Source organism: Martes martes (assembly GCF_963455335.1).
Source record: "Martes martes genome assembly, chromosome: 9".
Classification (NCBI taxonomy): Eukaryota; Metazoa; Chordata; class Mammalia; order Carnivora; family Mustelidae; genus Martes; species Martes martes.
In genome coordinates this window covers 24835202-24853895 of record NC_137896.1, presented here as the reverse complement: position 1 = coordinate 24853895, position 18694 = coordinate 24835202, and the positions used below count along the sequence as shown (strand labels likewise).

General features: G+C 44.3%; 1 protein-coding gene across 5 annotated transcripts in view; it reads left to right on the top strand.

Annotated features, from left to right (window-relative positions):
- Positions 1-3021: 3021 nt before the first annotated feature.
- The window catches only part of MAPRE1 (microtubule associated protein RP/EB family member 1), a 31535-nt gene continuing 15862 nt past the window's right edge, over positions 3022-18694 (top strand). The window contains exons 1-2 of one of the 5 annotated variants that reach the window (XM_080813577.1): positions 3022-3101; positions 8838-8961. In XM_080813577.1, the coding sequence (XP_080669703.1) occupies positions 8841-8961 (121 nt within the window). In that variant the 5' untranslated portion in view covers positions 3022-3101; positions 8838-8840. Of the gene's footprint in view, positions 3102-3301; positions 3610-4485; positions 4598-8837; positions 8962-18694 lie in introns of those variants that run through there. The other 4 variants (XM_080813580.1, XM_080813579.1, XM_080813578.1 and 1 more) reach the window with 4 other exon arrangements.

The following is an 18694-nucleotide window of genomic DNA, read 5'->3' as shown; positions in this document are numbered from 1 at the left end:
GATTTTATTTATTTATTTGACAGACAGATCACAAGTAGGCAGAGAGGCAGGCAGAGAGAAGGGAGGAAGCGGGCTCCCTGCGGAGCAGAGAGCCGGATGCGGGGCTTGATCCCAGGACTCTGGGAATCATGACCTGAGCCGAAGGCAGAGGCTTTAACCCACTGAGCCACCCAGGCGCCCCGAGATGATGTCTCTTTACCCTTAAATCCTTCAGTGTGTATTTCCTAAAAAAACAACATTTTCTTACATAATCACAGTACATTTTTCAGTATCCGGAAATGAACAGTCACTTCCTTCCTTACCTAATCTATAGACCTTATTTAGGTTTTGCCAGTTGCTGCAAAACTCTGGTCTGGTATCCATTCCAGAACCACACACTGCACTTGTTACTTTTTATTTTTAAAACTTAGTTGTGAAACATACAGAGCTGTGCAAAGATCTTGGTATTTCAGACCTTATAACCACCTGTGCACTGTGAGCTTGGGTTCATCCTGCGGTCTCAGCATTGCAGAAAGGAAACAGAGGCTGGCGTTACTGGAGCTGGGGATTGCTTACTCTGAGTCTTTGCCCATACTATTCTCTGCCTGGAACAGCCTCCTCCTCGCTAGACTAGTCCTCCAATTATCGCCTCTTCCAGGAAGCCTTCTTTGCCTCTAGGCAGGATTAGGAACATTCCCTAATCTGAGTCCTCCTTCGCTGTGCATATATAGAGAATCTATTTAAGTACAAAACACTCTGTATTAGAATTTATTTTTGTAGTTCTCTTCCCCTTGAGCTTGTGAGGTCCCTAAGGCACCTGAGACCTCCCAATACCATTTTTTCATTCAATAAACTTGTCATGCATTTGGAAAACCTAGGCCTGGAAGTCCTAGTTTTTGTTTTGTTTTTGGAGAGGGGATTCACAATTTCTACCTGTGTTAATGATAATCACATCCATGTTAACACAGTTGGTTAAAAGACACTATTGAAGTCCCCATAGCTCTTTGTCTTTCTGGGTAGAAATTTTTTTTCTTTTCTTATCACTCTCTGGCCTTTTGCAGTCAAGGCTGAATCTGACCCAGATAATCTTGACTACCCTTCCTCGTGAGGGAGGAAAGTAGACTCTAAGCAGGTCACATGCCCCTTTCCCATCTCTTTGGGAGCAGATCCTGGGCGGGAAATGAGTTTTATTTTGGAGGTGGTTGCTCAGAATACTTTGGTAATGCCCTGTGTTCCCAGAATCGGGTCCAAACTCTAGCCTGCCACTTGAGGCCCTTCTTGACTTGTCTCATCCTGCATATTAATGCCCTCTGCCAACCAGAGTCGCCTTTAGGTAATGCTGAGAACTAATTGAAGTTAATGAAATACTAACATTAATCAGAAGAGACTCAGGAACCGCTGACATTTACTGAGCATCTACAGTGTGCTGGAAGTCATCGAAGACCATTACACACATCTCATGTGATTCTCTTAGCAGGGTCAGGATTTGAACCCAGACCTACTGGCTTTGTTACTTATGAAATTAACTTAGCCTGCTGGAAACTTCATGTCCTTGTGTATAAAATGGAGGTAATTAACGTTGCTCCACAGCACTTGTGAATGTTTTTACTCAATTACCCATGCTTTCTGTCAGTACCCTATGGTGCCAACATTACCATTATTGCTGTAATCATTAGGCTACTGGGCTCTTTGCTGTATCCTCTGGTTTGCTCTTTCCTACTCCAAATTTTTTTTTTTTAAAGATTTTATTTATTTGTCAGAGAGCACAACTGCGGGGGAGTGGCAGGCAGAGGGAGAAGCATGCTCCCCGCTGAGCAATTAGTCCCATGCAAACTGTATCCTAGTACCCTAGGAGCATGACCTGAGCCAAAGGCAGACGGTTAACTGAGTCACCCAGGCGTCCCTCCTACTTCAAATCTTTTGCTAGGCTAACATTTCATCTTTTAGAGCAAGTGTCACCTCTGGGAGCCTTCCCACACTGCTTGGGTAAGGTCAGGGTCCTTGTGATGTACTCTTGGAGTGCTGCATTTGGGGGAGACAACTGGTAGTTCTGGTGGTTAAAAAATTGAAATGCCTCCAGACCAGTTGATAAACAGTTCCTGCCGCAGCTCCCTGCAGACTTTGGCGACTAATTGGTAAGACGACCCAGAAGGAGGCTTCCAGGACCCTACTGCATTCAGTGTAGGTGCTGTCACCTTTGCCACACATAGCTCCTGACTAACACCAAGTCTGGTTTGTGATTAAACAGTGATTTGAGCCATTGGTCTTGTCCTCTGCCTCCCTGCCAGATAGGAAACTTATTTATTTTTAACTATTATTATTATTATTATCTTAAAGAATTTTTTCTTTATTTATTTACTTTTCATGAATAAATGATATAGACAAAAACCCAGCTCAAAACAATCGGTCATCTTCTGTGATGCTGGGCAAGTCAATTGACCTCTCTGAACCTCACCTTCCTTTTCTGTAAAGTAGGTTTAATTCATTCTTTCAGCAAGTCAGGCACTGGGACACTGGACTTAGAAGATCCTCGCTTCTGTGGAACTTAAGGAAAGGCAGACAGTAAAGGCATAAATGAACAAACAAGATTTTACAAGTACTAAGAGGAAAATAAACGGAAGACGAGATTACAGGGTCAGTACAGAGCGGTCACAGAATGTATCTCTGAGGTGACTTTTAAGCCGCTCCTCAGAGTGCCTATCAATTATCTTCATTATCAGATAGCCCACTTTTGTAGAAATTAATTGAAAACCAATTTTTTCAGCTCCTGAGGTGGAGGATCCAAACTAGATCCCGCCATCTAGGCGGAGTCACACCCGGCCTGGGGCGGGATCTCATTGGCTTTGTCAGACCACGTGGTTGGGCGCTTCGGCAGCCGGCGCCCCGCCCCTTGGGCTCCTCAGCCGTCGATCACTGACCGGGCCCCGCCCCCGGCGCGCGCCAGAGTCCCTCTCTATAAAAGGAGCCGGCGCGCAATGACGAGCCTGTACGTCGGCGCGTAACGGGGGGGGGTGCGTGTGAGGTCATCGCGCGGGCGGGCGGGCGGGGTCGGGCGGTTTGAACGAGACGAAGACGGAACCGAAGCCGGGCACAGGCAGTGGACGCGGTCCTGCCGAGAGCCGGTAAGCCAGCTAGCGGGCACGGGGCGGCGGCCGGGGGACGACCGGGTGGGCCTCGGGCCCGGCAGGCGGCGGCGGGCCCTGCGGGCGGTGCCTGGGCCGCTCTCCACGGCAGTGCATATCGGGCCGGGTGGGGGGAAGGGCGGGGCCGTGACCCGACGCGCGGGCTAGGCTGGGGGCGCGCGCTCAGCTCTGCCAGGGGCGGGGCCTCGGGCCGGAAGTGGGGGCTGCCCCTCGGCGGCGTGGGGGCTTCTGGGCCGCGGCCTAGGTGTGGGACTCGGACAGCGGTGGCGAGAGGTTCCGGGTTAGTTGGGCCGGGGTAGGGGTGTGTGTGGTTCAGGTGAGTCTTGCTGGGAGCTCTGGTGCCCCCCACTGTAGGGGGGCGGTGTCGCCTGATGGTCAAGAGTTCGGTTTTGAATTCAGACCGTGGTTCCATTCCGTGCTGTGCGACCTTGGGCAGGTGCCTGAACCTCTCGGCCTCAGTTTCCTCATCTGTAAGACGGGGACAACGGTAAGACTGTCTGCGGAAAGCTCTTGTCACCGCACGTGGCAAAGAGTAAGAGCTCAATGGTCTCCTTCCTTTCTTCACTGGGGCATCTGTTGGGCGCTGTGCTGAGCAAAGGCCTGCTCTCCAGGCGTCTGCATTGTGGTGGGGAGACAGATAGGAACTAAGGAAATGAATACATGAACAAGATAATTTCATATAATTACTATGAAGACAATGTAACAGCGTGATACGAACAGTGCTTTTCCAGTCCCTGCTTCACAGCTGCCCTGAGGTGCTTAAACACAGTTTGGCCTCTCCCCCATTTTGAGGATGAGCATCCTGAGGCCTGTTGAAGGGAAGGTACACCAGGCCTAGCATTCACTTACCTGTTGAGGTGTTGTAAATAATAATAGCAGCTCTTGGCTAATTGGGCATTGTGTTAAGTGCTTGATGTGGCATTGTATCATTTAATACCACACTATCTCTGAGATTCTATCTTCATTTTACAATTGAGGGATTGAGACTCCGAAAAGTCAAGCGATTTACTTTATGCTGTCCAGCAGTTGGCTGAAGCCACATCTGTGATCATGAGTCCAGGCTTTCATCCTCTATATTATGCTGTCTCCCTGAGAGCTAGTGTGTTTCCTACCAGTGTGCCCTTGGTGGTGCTGTGTCAGAGTGCCTAGCATGGTTTCTGGCACAAAGAGAAGCTTAAGACACGATGTGCTTTTCACTGAAGGGTTTTCGCTTAAATTCTCATTTAATCCTCACCACCCCTTTGTGCAGAATATGTTGTTCATCTTTTACAGGTGAGTCATTTGTGATCCAGAAAGGTGAGGCGTTTACTCAGGGTCACATGGCTGTACCTACCTCCTTCCCTCCCTCCCTCTCTTTCCATAGGGCTCAGTATGATGCCTTGAAAGTAATAGGGTGCCCCTCAGCCAGCATCCAGTCAGAATGGGTTTGAGAACATGCTAGGAGAACTGCCGAAGGAGGAGAAATACCTGGGGAGGTAAGAGAGCTTTTTCAAGGCAGTTGAACCCTGGATCATGGAGCCTTTTAAAGGTGAGGCTTGAATAGTGGTTGTGGGGTTTCCATTGAGGCCAAGCAATGAAATCCTTAAGGAGGAAGAGTAAGCTGTAGCTAGCTGTAGCTGTAGCTCTGAGGACTAGACTGTTTTGACTGCCTGGAAGAGCCAATTAATTGGTTGAGTCAGTAGATGTTTATTGCATATCCACAGGGTGCCTAACTCCATGTATTTAGTGGCTGCAGAGTTTGTGGAGCACATGGGACCAGGTATTAAGGTACTGCTAATGAAAGAGTTTTAAATTATATGATGATGAAAGGCCATTAACATTTTCTGAGCTGGGGTGTGGTCTGGGGAACACGTGGCTGAACCAGCTGCTTAATTTTATGGTAGCATGACCTATACAATAGCCAGTGTATGTATGAATGTCACCAAAATAGTTTACAAGTACTTAGCCTGGGACTATTTTTTGTTTGGATGTGTCTCTCCTTGGTACCTGATAATAGTATTTTGCACACAGTATGCATTTCATTTATTCATTCATTTTGGATTTTCAATAGGGGAGACACTTGATCTGATTTGTGATTCAGGAAATTTGCTGTGGTTGCTGTGTAGGGGCAGATTAAAGTGGTGAGACTAACATGAAGGCTGCTGCAGTGGATCTGGATGAGAGATGGTGGCAGGTCTTGGGCACTGTTTTTGGCACTGGAGGCAGGAGGATGAGTGGGACTAGGTCCCTTCCTACCCTGGATCTTGTTTGTTTCATACCTGTTGTGTGTCAGACACCATGCCAAGTATTTTATGTACCTTATCTAATTTAAACCTCACCTCATAGTTTTTAGATAGGTTGCATTAACTCATAAGATAACTAAGGTGTACCGAAGTTGAGTAACTTGCCCAGAGTCATACAGCAAAAGAGTGACAGCTTCACACTCAAACCGAGGTCTTCTTGGCTTGAAATCCTCAGGTCTTTCCATAGAGCAGATTGCCTCCTGGCTCAAATCTAGTCTGGGAATGATTCAGAAATGAGAGATAATGACAATCCAGTGTGATAATGCCTATTGTAGAGGTTTGAATGAAGTGCTGTGGGAACTGGAATTAATTTCCCAGTGGAGTCAGAAACTAAATTGTGTTGGGTTTCTTGTATAAAATGGTTTTATCGGGGCACCTGGGTGGCTCAGTGGGTTAAGCCTCTGCCTTCGGCTCAGGTCATGATCTCAGGGTCCTGGGATCCAGCTCCATAGTGGGCTCTCTGCTCAGCGGGGAGCCTGCTTCCCCCTCCCCCTCTGTCTGCCTCTCTGCCTACTTGTGACTTTTCTGTCAAATAAATAAATAAAATCTTAAAAAAAAATGGTTTTAACATCGGAGTTTAAAAATGTAAGAGTGTTGATGGCTTACTTTCTGAAAAAAGCTTATATAGATACAGTTTTCTGTCTTTAGTAGTGTCCTCCCAACCTGAAAACAATAGCATTTACTGAGTGCTCACTGTGCGAGGAACTGTGCCAAGTGATGGGCAAATGTGGGATGTGAGGGCACAGACCTGATAAATTATCTTGCCAGCTCTCAGTCACCCTGCTTATAAGAAGGGGATTGGTTGGGTAGATCTCTGTCTCTTCCAGCCCTCACATTTTTTAACTGTATGACTCAATGAGACATGCAGGAGACTGGTGTGGGAAGATCATTTCATACACTGGGCACTAGGTGGATGGAAAGAAGTGCCACAGGAGAACATGGGCTCTCATGATGGCTCCAAGTTTGCTCTTGAGTTTTTACCTCCCGCCTCCACTGGTAATATTGGTGTCTCAGGAAAGGAGGGAAATTGTTAAGTGTCAAGGTCACTATGAAATCTGGTGCTTTTATAGTCAGTTGTGTGTCCTCATGGTAACTGACCAGGGGTTTCATTAGGTCTGAATCAACCTGCCCTTCCGTCATTGCTTGAGTTTTCCTTTCCCACTGTCCTCTACCAGCAGTTGGGGTGCTTTTTCAAATATGTTGGAGAGCAAGAATTCCCATCTGTTCCAAGGTTCTTCTAGCTGCACTGAGAATCAAATTGACATGAGACACATTAACAGAAGAAAATAAAACTTAATAGGTATATGTACAGGGAATGCCAAAAACAGGCAAAATGAGGTCTGTATGTTACTCTCAGAGGAAGCAGGTAGGGGTCTGGGATTTCAGAGGAAAGGAATGCATTTCACAACGATAAGAGTAGGTGTTTGGCAGTTAGATGTTTGCCCTCCCATACAGATGGATCACTTAGATAAAATTTATCTCTGCTAATTCCCCTTATTCTGGGAAAGACCGCCAGTTGATTCTTCTATGTGCTTACCAGAGGGACAAAAGTTTTTTGGCTCAACAGGGTCTCCAGTGCCTTCAGCACAAAATAATCCACTTGCCAAAGTGGCACGTTCGGGTCTGGGAGGGTGGGTGTCCTGAACTCCTTCACAGACTTAAAGGAGAGTGTGAATTCTACCCTGTTTAAATCCCCACAGTGGGTTTCTTAACAATTACAGAATAAAATTGAAACTCCTTAAAATGGCTGGCTAAGTCCTAACATGATCTGGCTTCTTCTTTTCCCACTCCTGTTCCTCCTTCTGTGCCTCCCTCTTGCTTATTGGGTTACAACCACCTTTCACATCTCCATGTGGCTGGTTCCTTCTTCTTCTTCTTCTTCTTCTTTTTTTTTTTTTTTTTTTTTGTGAATGGTTCCTTCTGATTGTTAAGCTCAAACGTCAACTCAGAGAGACTTTTCCCTGACCACATTACCCACCACCCCCATTTTCTAAATGGTCAATACGAAATGACATTTGTTGCTGTATTTGGTCCGTGTCAGACTTCACTATGAGAACATGAACTACCTGTGGACAGGCAACTTGTCCCTCTTGCTTATGCGTTTCCTTGGCTCTAGAACAGTGCTTTGTAAACATTTGTTGACTGAATGAGGATGATGGTGGCATAAACATTTAGTAGCATTTTAAGTTATTATGTTTCTGTGTGTTTGTTGTTTTGAATTTGAAAGCCTGTGGGGCGCCTGGGTGGCTCAGTGTTAGGTGTCTGCTTTCAGCTCAGGTCACTGATCCCAGGACCCTAGGATCGAGCCCTGCATTGTGCTCCCTGGTGGGAGGCCTGTTGTTCTCCCTCTTCCACTCCCCCGCTTGTGTTCCCTCTCTAGCTGTTGTCTCTCTCTGTCAAATAAATAAATAAAATCTTAAAAAAAAAAAGCCTAGCAGGACAGTGAGGGGCAGCATTTGCTAGTGGCAGGGAAAGAATGTGTCTTGCAGGGCTGGGCAGGTTTGGCTGCCAGTTCCCAGGGCTTCTAGGTTGAGCTTCTCTTTCCTCATATGTAAAGTGAGGAGAACGAGGTGAGCCTTGTGGGGAGTTGGCAGAGTGAATGACAAGTATCTGTGAAGCTCCTCAGGCTTTTTCCTGTCCCCAGGTGGTTCAGGAGAGTATTGGGACCAAGGAGCCTTCACTGTAAGGACATTTCCTACCACGTTTGTAGTACACAGGTTTTTGAAAAGTTTATTTACTATTTTGCTTATGAAAAGTGGGTATTTAAAGTTTTTAAAGAAAAGTTGGAAAATAACGAAAAGTATGAAGAGGAATTAATAAAGGCCCACCATCTGAAGGAAACTGCTGTGAATATTTTGATATTAATGGATAAGTTTTCTGAACAGAGAATGTTGTTTGTGCATCAGCTTCCTTCATAGAGCATTTTTTTTTTTTAAGGTTTTATTTATGAGTGCAAGAGAGAGTGCATGAGAGAGTGAGAGAGAGCATGAGCAGAGGGGAGGGTCAGAGGGAGAAGCAGGATCTCTGCTAAACAAGGAGCCCTATATGGGGCTCCATCCATCCCAGGATGACCTGAGCCGAAGACAGGTGCCTAACCAACTGAGCCACCCAGCACCCCCTTCATTGAGCATTCAGTCATCTCTTTACTTAGTGTTTCTGGTTCCTTAAAATTTAATACTAATGACATTAGAATGGGTCCTAACTTTTAGGCTGGTAGGGGTTGGGCAGTTCATTTAGAGTTATGCCTATGTGTGGCAGTCCAAGTTCATGGCTGGAATCCTAGTGTCTGATTTGGCCTCTTGGGGAAGAATGTGAGGCTTAAAAATTTGAGTCTGCTACAGATCTGCTGTGGGTGACTGACTCTTCAGGAAATGCTTGCTCTCCCTTGCGCACCTAATAACATAAGCCCTCCTCTTTTCCTCCCGTGCTGTAGAAGATGGCAGTGAACGTATATTCAACATCAGTCACCAGTGATAACCTAAGTCGACATGACATGCTGGCCTGGATCAATGAATCTCTGCAGCTGAATCTGACGAAGATCGAACAGTTGTGCTCAGGTAAGAGAAATCCACTAGATTATTTCTCCAGGAAACCCTGCAGGTCCTTCAGGAATGTACAGGCTTGTATCTGACCTCAGAGGCCACAGGTTCAGGTTCTGTGTCTGGGCTGCCCTGTTTCTTCCTTTCAGCCCTGCCCCAGTTCCACTTCTAGAAGGAACTGTGCTGAGGGAGAGTGTGCTTCTTTGCCACCATCTTGACATTTCGAGGCCTGCCGCTTAGTCCAGCTTCTCCATCTGCACTCTTGGGCATCCAGATTTGAAATGTTTCCTTCAAAGATGACATTTGTAACTGTTCTAGTTTATATTAGTTTTATCAGTAGCATGTCTTATTCCCAAGTAGTATAACACCAAAGTCAGGCAAATGCCATTTCAGCCACAATTTTATTGAACTGTTGCTTAACAAGGATGTTACAGAGAGGTAATGATTTAAGACGAGAATAGAAACTTTTTTCCTCCCCCGTGTATACTTTTTTTTAAAAGAATTTATTTATTTATTTGACAGAGACACAGCGAGAAAGGGAACACAAGCAGGGGGAGTGGGAGAGGGAGAAGCAAGCTTCCCGCTGAGCAGGGAGCCCTACATGAGCCTTACCCCAGGACCTTGGGATCATGATCTGAGCCGAAGGTAGAGGCTTAACGACTGAGCCACCCAGGCACCCCTCCTGTGTATGCTAATTGACATTTGAAAAACTAGAAAGAAGAAAATAAAAAATGCCGTTAGTTCCATTATTCAGAGAAAACTGCTGTTGGGCTGTTTTCTTTCACTTTTCTATGCACGTATATATATTTGTGTATGTTCAGGTTTTTTCACTTGACTATATTGTGGATATTCTCTAGTGTTATTCACTATCATAAAAATAACTTGTTTTTAATGGCCTTGTGCTATTTCTATGGTATTCTGGAGTTAATATGTTTCTGATTTGGGAACATTTAGGTGGCTTCTAATTTTACCATAGTGATTTCTAGAAATAAAATTACTAGATCAGAGGGTATGAACTCTAGGCTCTTGGTAATTATTTTTTGTGAAGATGTTATTGGCTTCTACTTCCTCTGAAGACTTCCTGTCTCATCTTTGGGGGTTTTGCTGACTGCCCTTGACTGTCCTCACATGATAAGGATTGTGTTGGGATTACCAAAACTGGGTCTAGCAGATAGAGGTGGGGTTAAGAATATGCCAGAAGGATGAGATGTATATGTTGCCACTACTTCAATTCTTACCGTATTTGTGGGAGAGAATTAGAATTATTACTGGGTGTAACAATAGTAGTCATTTGATTGAACACTTATGTGCCAGGGTCATGTAAGTGCTTTCCCAATATCTCTTCATGCAGTTCTCACTATATCTCCCATGAGGTAGAGATGTTTATTAACCCCAGTTTACAGATGAGGCACTGGGCTTAGAAAAACTGAGTAAAAAGTCCTGGGTTATAGAACCAAGAACAGAATTGAGACTTGAACCTTTGTTCAAATCAGGAGCCGAGGTTCTTCAATCCCTATGCCCTGCTTGGCAGGGGCTCAGACTTTTCCTTTACTGGTGCCATTTGGATTTATGTATGTATTTATGAATGATTTTATTTATGATTTTGTTTTTAATTAATCTCTGTATCCATCGTGGGGCTTGAACTTTTAACCCCATGATCAAGAGTGCATGTCCACCAACTGAGCCAGCCAGGTGCCCCCATTGCTTTTGGGGTGTCCGGGTGGCTCAGTTGTTGCGTGTCTGACTCATAATTTCGTCTCAGGTCATGATCTCAGGGTCATGGGAGGTGCTGAGGGGGGAGTCTGCTTGAGAGTGTCTCTCTCTCTCTCTCCTTCTGCCCTTCCCCTGCTCGTGTGTGCTTGCTTGCTCTCAAATTAATACAGTTAACTGCTTTCATTTATATTAAATAAAATGAATTCAGTTCTGTTCTTCCTTATTTTATAGCTGGATCCTAGTCTTGCTCTTAGTTTCATTTGCTCGTCTTATTCCATCCTCTGTGAAGATTAATCTCCATTTTGCAGATGGTCGGGGGAGGCTCTTTAGGAAGTTGTGTAGTGAAAAGATGGTGTGCATGAGTCATGCTAGTCTCTCACTCGTTACTTTAGTCGTGGCAGGCACAGGTTAGCGTAGGCCCAGGTTGTTAGCCTTAGACCTGTGCTGTCTTCCCCCCCAGTTTCTGTTTGTTTCCTCAGTCTCATCACCACATCCCCATTTGTTTGAGGCTCTTAAAGCACTTGCTTGTCCCGTGTTTTCTGACTAATGTGGGGATAAGGTCATCCCAGTTTTCATCAGGGCCAGCCTTTTCACCAGGAATTTCTCCCTAAAATTTACCTGTTTCCTTAAATATACTCAGAAATTTATTTTCCTTAATTTAGATTTCTTCTTATAAAGATTTATTAATTTTTAGAGAAAGGGAGAGAGCATGCAGACGTGGGTGGGGGAGGGGCAGAAGGGGAGAGAATCAATCTTGAGCAGATTCCTTGTGGGGCTCGATCTCATAATACTGAGATCATGACCTAAGTGGAAATCAGGAGTTGAATGCTAACTGACTGAGCCACCTGGGTGCCGCTAGATGTCTTTTCATGTGTAGATAAGTGGTACACGTATGATCTGGCTCCAGATTTACCTCATTCAGAGAGGGAGCTGTTGTGGGTAGTCAGAAGTGGGTGTGAAGAGGCTTCAGTGTGCTCTGAGCTGTGTGATTTTGGACAACTCCTTTAATGTTCTAGTTCCTCATTTGTAAACTGGGGTAGTTGAACCAGGCCCACCTGTAAAAATAGCTCTCAGATACGGAGTCTGTGCCAGACCCTGGATGTGAGTGTAGATCTCTCAAGGGAGTGTGCATATGTTCATCTTACAAATGAGGAGACTGCCTGTGGGGCACACCTTATGCATTGCAGAGCCTGGTTTTGAACCCAGATCTTTCTGACCACAGAATATACACTCTTTCTGCTACATACATGTTACATATTTTTTTCATGTTGTATCTTTTTAAAAGAAGCATGTGGAAGAGAGTTAAACAAATGGCAATTACATGTAATTAATTGCAATGATATTGTCTCACTGAAAATCCCTGTGAAGAATTTCAACTTTGCAACCTACCTGCCATTTTTCTTACCCTGGATAAAGTGCTTTTCCATAGCAGAGAGTGCTAAGTGCAGGACACTTAACTGTGATTTGTAAGCAAACTTTATTCATTCATAGCTAGTTTTCCTCTGAGAGCTATATACAACTTCTCTCCAAGTATGTAGATGGTTGCATGGTGTTTCACTTTGATATTTAGAAAACTAGGTCTCAGTTTTCAGTGTGAGGCCAAACAGGATGAGCTGCAGACACGATGTCCCCGTGGAAGGCCTGCTGCTAGGGCATCGGAGTCCTAGAGTAAGTGAGGTTCCTGAGAATCTCGCGTTTTCTGAGGCCTAAGCAGAATCCCAGTAGCCTTTAACGCTGCTGGTCCCTCCCAGTCTTACCTCTGATGAGCAGAGGATCGAGCTGACTAGAATTTTCTACGAAACCCAAGCCTTGAAGGGTAGGAATAGGTTTTTCTCTTTGGAGCGTGAGGCTCTGAAGTCCTACACGCTTAATGTGCTGGTTGCCTATGAAATGGCTGAGGTTTGTCAGCATTGTGACCCCACCCTGCCCCGCCCCACCTGCCCCAACAGTGAAACAAGTCTTTGCTTGGCTCTTATTAGGTAAGGTGAGGATAACTTTCTGTCATAGTTGGTAGGTTGTTTCGAGATTCATTTCCATTCCATAGTCTCCTTGTGTTTGCGAGCTAGTCATCAAGTATTTTGGAAAGATAGTCATCAAGGAAAAAGCTCTGATCACTGAGCATGATTTGGATGAGGGATTACTTGTGTCAGAAAGGGGATGCTGGTTGTTTTTTGTCAACCAGTCCTCTGTTCCCTCACTTCCATTCCATGTTCAGGACCTTTGCATGTTTCCAAGGGCCCAGCATAGTTCTTTGAACCTGTAGAGTGGCCCTCACTGAGTGTTTTTGGCTCCCCCTTCTCTTCTTGTCTTCTCCGCTCTAGTCTGGCCTCCATAGTTCCTATGCTGCACGAATTAGGAGACGTGCATGGTGTGTAGACACTCCGTGGCAAATGCTAGATTTCCTTATTTCTCAGCTTGTTGTAGGAGCTCTTGAGTTTCTCTAAAATGGCCTGTCAATCTTACTTATGCTGCTTTTAGCGTCACCATGTCCCTCATCAGGCTTCCCCTACTTCGTTTTCTCCTTGAGTTAGCTCTCTTTTCCAGACAACCAATTTGGGCCATGATGCCACCATTTTTCCAGTGTTGCAGGTCTCGAAAGAGACTTAATTACCAAGTTCCATATGGTCTTCTAATGGGGGTTGTGGATCTAGCCCTTTCCCCATTTGCTCACTGCTGCTGTAGTGGGCTCCACACCAGGCACGGATTCCCTCTGGGTTACCCCAGCCGGTTCCCCTGCTCCCACTCTTTAGCACCACAGTGGTCTGCAGCCTTTCTTAGAGAACATTTTTATTGGGTCACTCCTCTGCTCAAAGAAGGATTTCTTCCAGCTTTTTTGCCTGACTCTTCAAGTACCTCCTTGGTTTTTCTTTGCCTTAATTAAAACAAAACAAAAGACAAGAAACTTCTAATTATAAGCTGTTAGGTCTTATGAAACATGTTAAGAAGAAACCGTAATCTGCTGTAATATTACAAGTTTGTGGTAGTTGTAATCTTTTAGATATGTTTTTCCCTCTAGTTTGGCTTTATTTATTCGGCACTTATCATAGACCAGGCGCTTTCCAACGTGCTCTACGTATATAACCTGGAAGGTAAGGACTGTCATCCCTATTTTATACATGGAGAAACTGAGGCATAGTGAGGTTAAACAACTTGCCCAAGGTCATTTATTGTAGCTGTACTTTCAGTATTTAGTTATAGTTATTAAACAATTGACACACACTTTATACAGTTCTTCTTTTTTGAATATTTTGAACTAACTGAAGGTCCCAAAGTGGTTTAAAATTCAAAATGAACAAAAAGATAAACAGAGAGAAGTGTCTTCCTTAACCCTGTCAACTAGCCACCCAGTTTCCTGCTCCAGAGAGAGCGTATAGGTACAAGCAAAAACATCTGTCCATATTTTGTGCTCTCTTCCCCCCTTTTCTACACTGATGGTAGCATGTTTAATCACACTATATATTCCAGAGGGTGTTTCATGTTGGCAGTTTATTAGATGCCACTTTCCTTTCTTTTTTGGCTGTGTAGATTCTAATTTTCTTGAAGCAGTCCCCTATCAGTGGACATTTGGTTTCTTTCTGGTCTGTTGTTCTTACAAACTCTTACACTAAGTAACAAGCACATATGTGCTGGACAGTTTTGTTTCCTGCTTTGTTTTTATTTATTTATTTAAAAAGATTTTTATTTATTTGTTCACAGAGTGAGAGAACACAGCAGGAGGAGTGGCAGGCAGAGGGAAGAGGCTCCCTGCTGACCAAGGAGCTGGATGTGGGACTCTATCCCAGGATTCTGGGATCATGGCCTGAGTTGAAGGCAGACGCTTAACCACCTGAGCCACCCAGGCGTTCCCGTTTCCTCCTTTTAAAATTAAAATGGTATTGGGGTGCCTGGGTGGCTCAGTCAGTTAAGTGGCCGCCTTTGGCTCGGGTCATGATCTTAGGGTCCTGGGATTGAGCCCTGCATTGGGCTCCCCGCTCAGCGGAGAGCCTGCTTCTCTCTCTCCCTCTGCCTGCCACTCTGCCTACTTGAGCTCTCTCTCTCTATCTCTTGTCAAATAAGTAAATAAAATCTTTAAAAATAAATAGGTGAATAAAATTAAAATAGTATTATTTTTCCCATGTTGAAATATCTTGAGGCTGATTTTTTTTTTTTTTAAGGATTTTATTTCTTTATTTGACAGAGATCACAAGTAGGTAGAGAGGCAGGCAGAGAGAGGGGAAGCAGGCTCCCTGCTGAGCAGAGAGCCCGATGCGGTGCTCTCTCCCAGGACCCTGAGATCATGACCTGAGCCGAAGACAGACACTTAACCCACTGAGCCACCCAGGCACCCTTTGAGGCTGATTTTTAATGTCTGCATTAATGACTCCTCATAGCCCTCTGTTTCCAGTTTTATTCATCCTTTAAGATGACTCCAGCCATGGGGCACTCCCTGCTCGGCAGGGAGCCTGCTTCGCTTCCTCTCTCTCTGCCTGCCTCTCTGCCTACTTGTGATCTCTGTCTGTCAAATAAATAAAAAATCTTAAAAAAAAAAAAAAAGATGATTCCAGCCTCACCTATTCCCTAAAGTCTGAACATTATGTTTAGTAGTCCGTGTGTTTCCCGTGTGTTGTGTTAGGACTTTGGTAGGTTTTCACGTGGAGTCTTTTTTTTTTTAATAGACTTTTTAAAAAAATTTATTATTTATTTATTTGACAACAGAGATCACAAGTAGGCAGAGAGAGAGAGAGAGAGAGAGGAGAAGCAGGCTCCCTGCTGAGCAGAGAGCCCGATGCGGGGCTCTATCCCAGGACCCTGCGGTCATGACCTGAGCTGAAGGCAGAGGCTTTAACCCACTGAGCCACCTAGGCACCCCCACGTGGAGTCTTCTTACAGGGAAGCATCTCTTCTGCAGAATGTTGGCTACAGTTTTCATCTAATTCTCCAGGGGTCTCTGGACCTGAAAGGGTTGAGAGCCTGTGCACTTGAGATAGTGCAAGCTTTCGGAGCAGGTGTCGCCGTGTTTTGTGTTCTCTGCTTGGAGCACAGACCTTGCTAGGGTGAGGCCACAGCAGCTGGTGAGATTTGGTAGTTGACACAGTGACATATAGCTAGTCCTGCCCTAAGTCTGTCTGTATCCTCAGGCCACAGATTATGTGGGCCTGTTCTCCTGCCACAGGTCATTGGGTCAGCAGCTATCTGAGAGGGACCCCACTTGTGTTGCAACCTTTGTTAAGGCAGACTGGAAGGCAAGCCTCTTTTTAACCTGTTCTGTATCCAGCTGGGACATTTGTAGGCTAGGAGTTTTTAGCCCTTTTGTGAAAAGGAGAGGCTAGATTTTTTTCTTTCAAACATTTACCTTCTTTTTTTGTGTTCTGACTAGAAAAGTAGTATTTACTGGGGCACCTGGCTGGCTCAGTCAGTGGAGCGTGACTCTTAATCTTGGGGTGGTAAGTTCAAGTCCCATGTTAGGTGTAGAGTTTACTTAAAAAGTTAAAAAAAAATAATAGTAATATTTCCTGTAGTACATAATTGAAAATTTAAAAACACAATGCATTCAGTACTACCTCCCAGAGATGGCCACTGTTTGGTCATTTTTGACCTATAAAACAGTAATTTCATACGGTTTAACCTGATACCATTGTTTTCTTCATGCATACATACATATTAGAATGGTTACTGTTATATAACAGTAGATATTTTATAGGTATGTTTTATATCTTTTTCTTTTAATATTAAATCTTGACTTTCCGCCCAAATTAAGAAAATGTATTTTGAGTGCTTGCAATAATATTCTCTCAGGCAGCTGGTGTGCTGGTTGATCGCTTCTACTATTGGATGTAAAGGTTGTTTCTGTTTCTTTCTCCTGTGAATAAAGTTAGCATAGCCAATTTCATAAGTGAATCCTTGCCCTATTCTTTTTTAATTACTTTCTTAGGCTGAATCCCCATGCCCATGTGTTTATTGGCCATTTATATTTCTTTTGTGAATTGTCCCACTTGCTTTGTCCATTTTTAATGAGGTCTTAGTTTTTCTTTATGTATCATCTGTTTCAGCAAGTTGCAGCGTGGAATTTATTTTCCCCCATCCAGGAGATGCTTCTTTATTCAACTGGAGGGTATTGAAAGAGGATGCCGTGACACTGTGGAAAAGAGCAGTGGACAGGGAGGGCAGGATACCTGGCATCTGGTCGTAAGCTTTAGTCTCTGGCCCCTGTGGTCTTGGGCCACAGTTTTTTGTCCTCCATTTTTAAATTTATAATGGCTCTAAGGATTCTTCTAGCTCTAAAATAAAGAATTATGATAGTTCTTCAAGCAAATTTTTCTTTTTAAAAGATTTTATTTATTTGATAGAGAGGGAGGAAGAGCAGGAGGAAGAGGGAGAAGCAGACTCCCGACTGAGCAGGGAGCCCATCAAGGGACTTGATCCCAGGACTACAGGATCGTGACCCGAGCCAAAGGCAGACATCCAACCAGCTGAGCCACCCAGGTGCCCCAGGGAAGTTTTTTGTGAGAAGCAGATGACCGTTGTTTTCAAGTGGTTTGGTTGACTTTAGTGGGAAGTCAGTGGCTGGCCTGAAAATAGTCTGTATTTAGTAAATGCACATTATTTTGCTGTTTCAGAAAAATACCTTTCACGTATAACACGGTGCTGTGGATATAAATGCCTAGTAGATTATTGTGTGTGCATGCGTGCGTGTGTTTTGAGTTGATTTGTATGCATCAGGATCCAAACAAGATCTATATATTGCAGGGACACCTGGGTGGCTCAGTTGGTTAAGCAGCTGCCTTCGGCTCAGGTCATGATCCCAGCGTCCTGGGATCGAGTCCCACATCAGGCTCCTTGCTCCGCGGGGAGCCTGCTTCTCCCTCTGCCTCTGCCTACCACTCTGTCTGCCTGTGCTCGCTCGCTCTCTCTCTAACAAATAAATAAATTAAAAAAAAAAAAAAGATCTATATATTGCAGTTGGTAAATTATGACTTTAAAATCTCTTTTAAAATATAACAGGGGCATCTGTGTGGTTCACGTGGTTAAGTGGCCAACTCTTGATCTCAGCTCAAGTTTTTGATCTCAGGGTCGTGAGTTCAAGCCCTGTGTTGGGCCCTATGCCAGGTGTGGGGCCTACTTAAAAAAAATTAAAAATAAAAATAAAATGTAACGTATTACCCTTCTTTATGCTATTAGTTTGTTAAACTGGGTCATTGTCCTCTAGCATTTAGGAAGCTATTTGTGTCCCTATTTTAAAAATATAAATATTGCTAATTCAGTGCCTGGTATATAGAATTCCTTCAGTATATTTTTGTTAGATCCGGAAGTAAATTGGGCACCTCGAAAACCAGGCTTTCACTTTTTGATGCTTTTTTCCTACTCAGAATGTCACTTTGGTCACGGAGGTGCTTCTGCTTTTTGCATCTTCTTTTCAAAAATAATGATGGTGGCACTGTTTATGCTAGAACTGGCAGGGAGCCAGACTGATCTGATTTAAAGTAAGTTGAATATGCATATGATGGTAGTCTCATTCTGCAGAACACGTTTTGCTTAGTCACCGGATTTCTTTCCTCCTTCCCTGGCTGTTTCCTTTGGCACATCAGCCCTGCAAGGGCACTAAGTGCATAGTGAAGCCTGCCCTATCTTAGGAGAGTGCAGTTTGGTAGGCATTAGAGAAATTACATTCATGGGAATTCTAAGCCCCAAGAAAATACTTTTGGGGAGGCTGATGGGAAAAAATGAGCAAGTGGGGGAAGGAATGGAATTGGAAAGAAATGGAATGAAATATATGTAATCGTTTTCTATAGTTGCTTTTAAAATAAAAAAAAATTAACTTTGTTTATAAACTGATAGGTTAAGTTTATTTAGAGATGTAAAACCTCAGGGAGACAGACATCTTAGAAAAACATTTATTTAACCTAGGTCGGGGGATGACTCTTTGAAATACTTGGGAAATCCCTCCTCCTGCTGGTGGGGAGGAGGGTGTATCCTTGCAAAACATCAGACAGAATCACCTCTGTTACCCTTCGTTCTCTTCTAGGGTTTCATTTTTCCTTATAGTGGTCATTTTATTGTC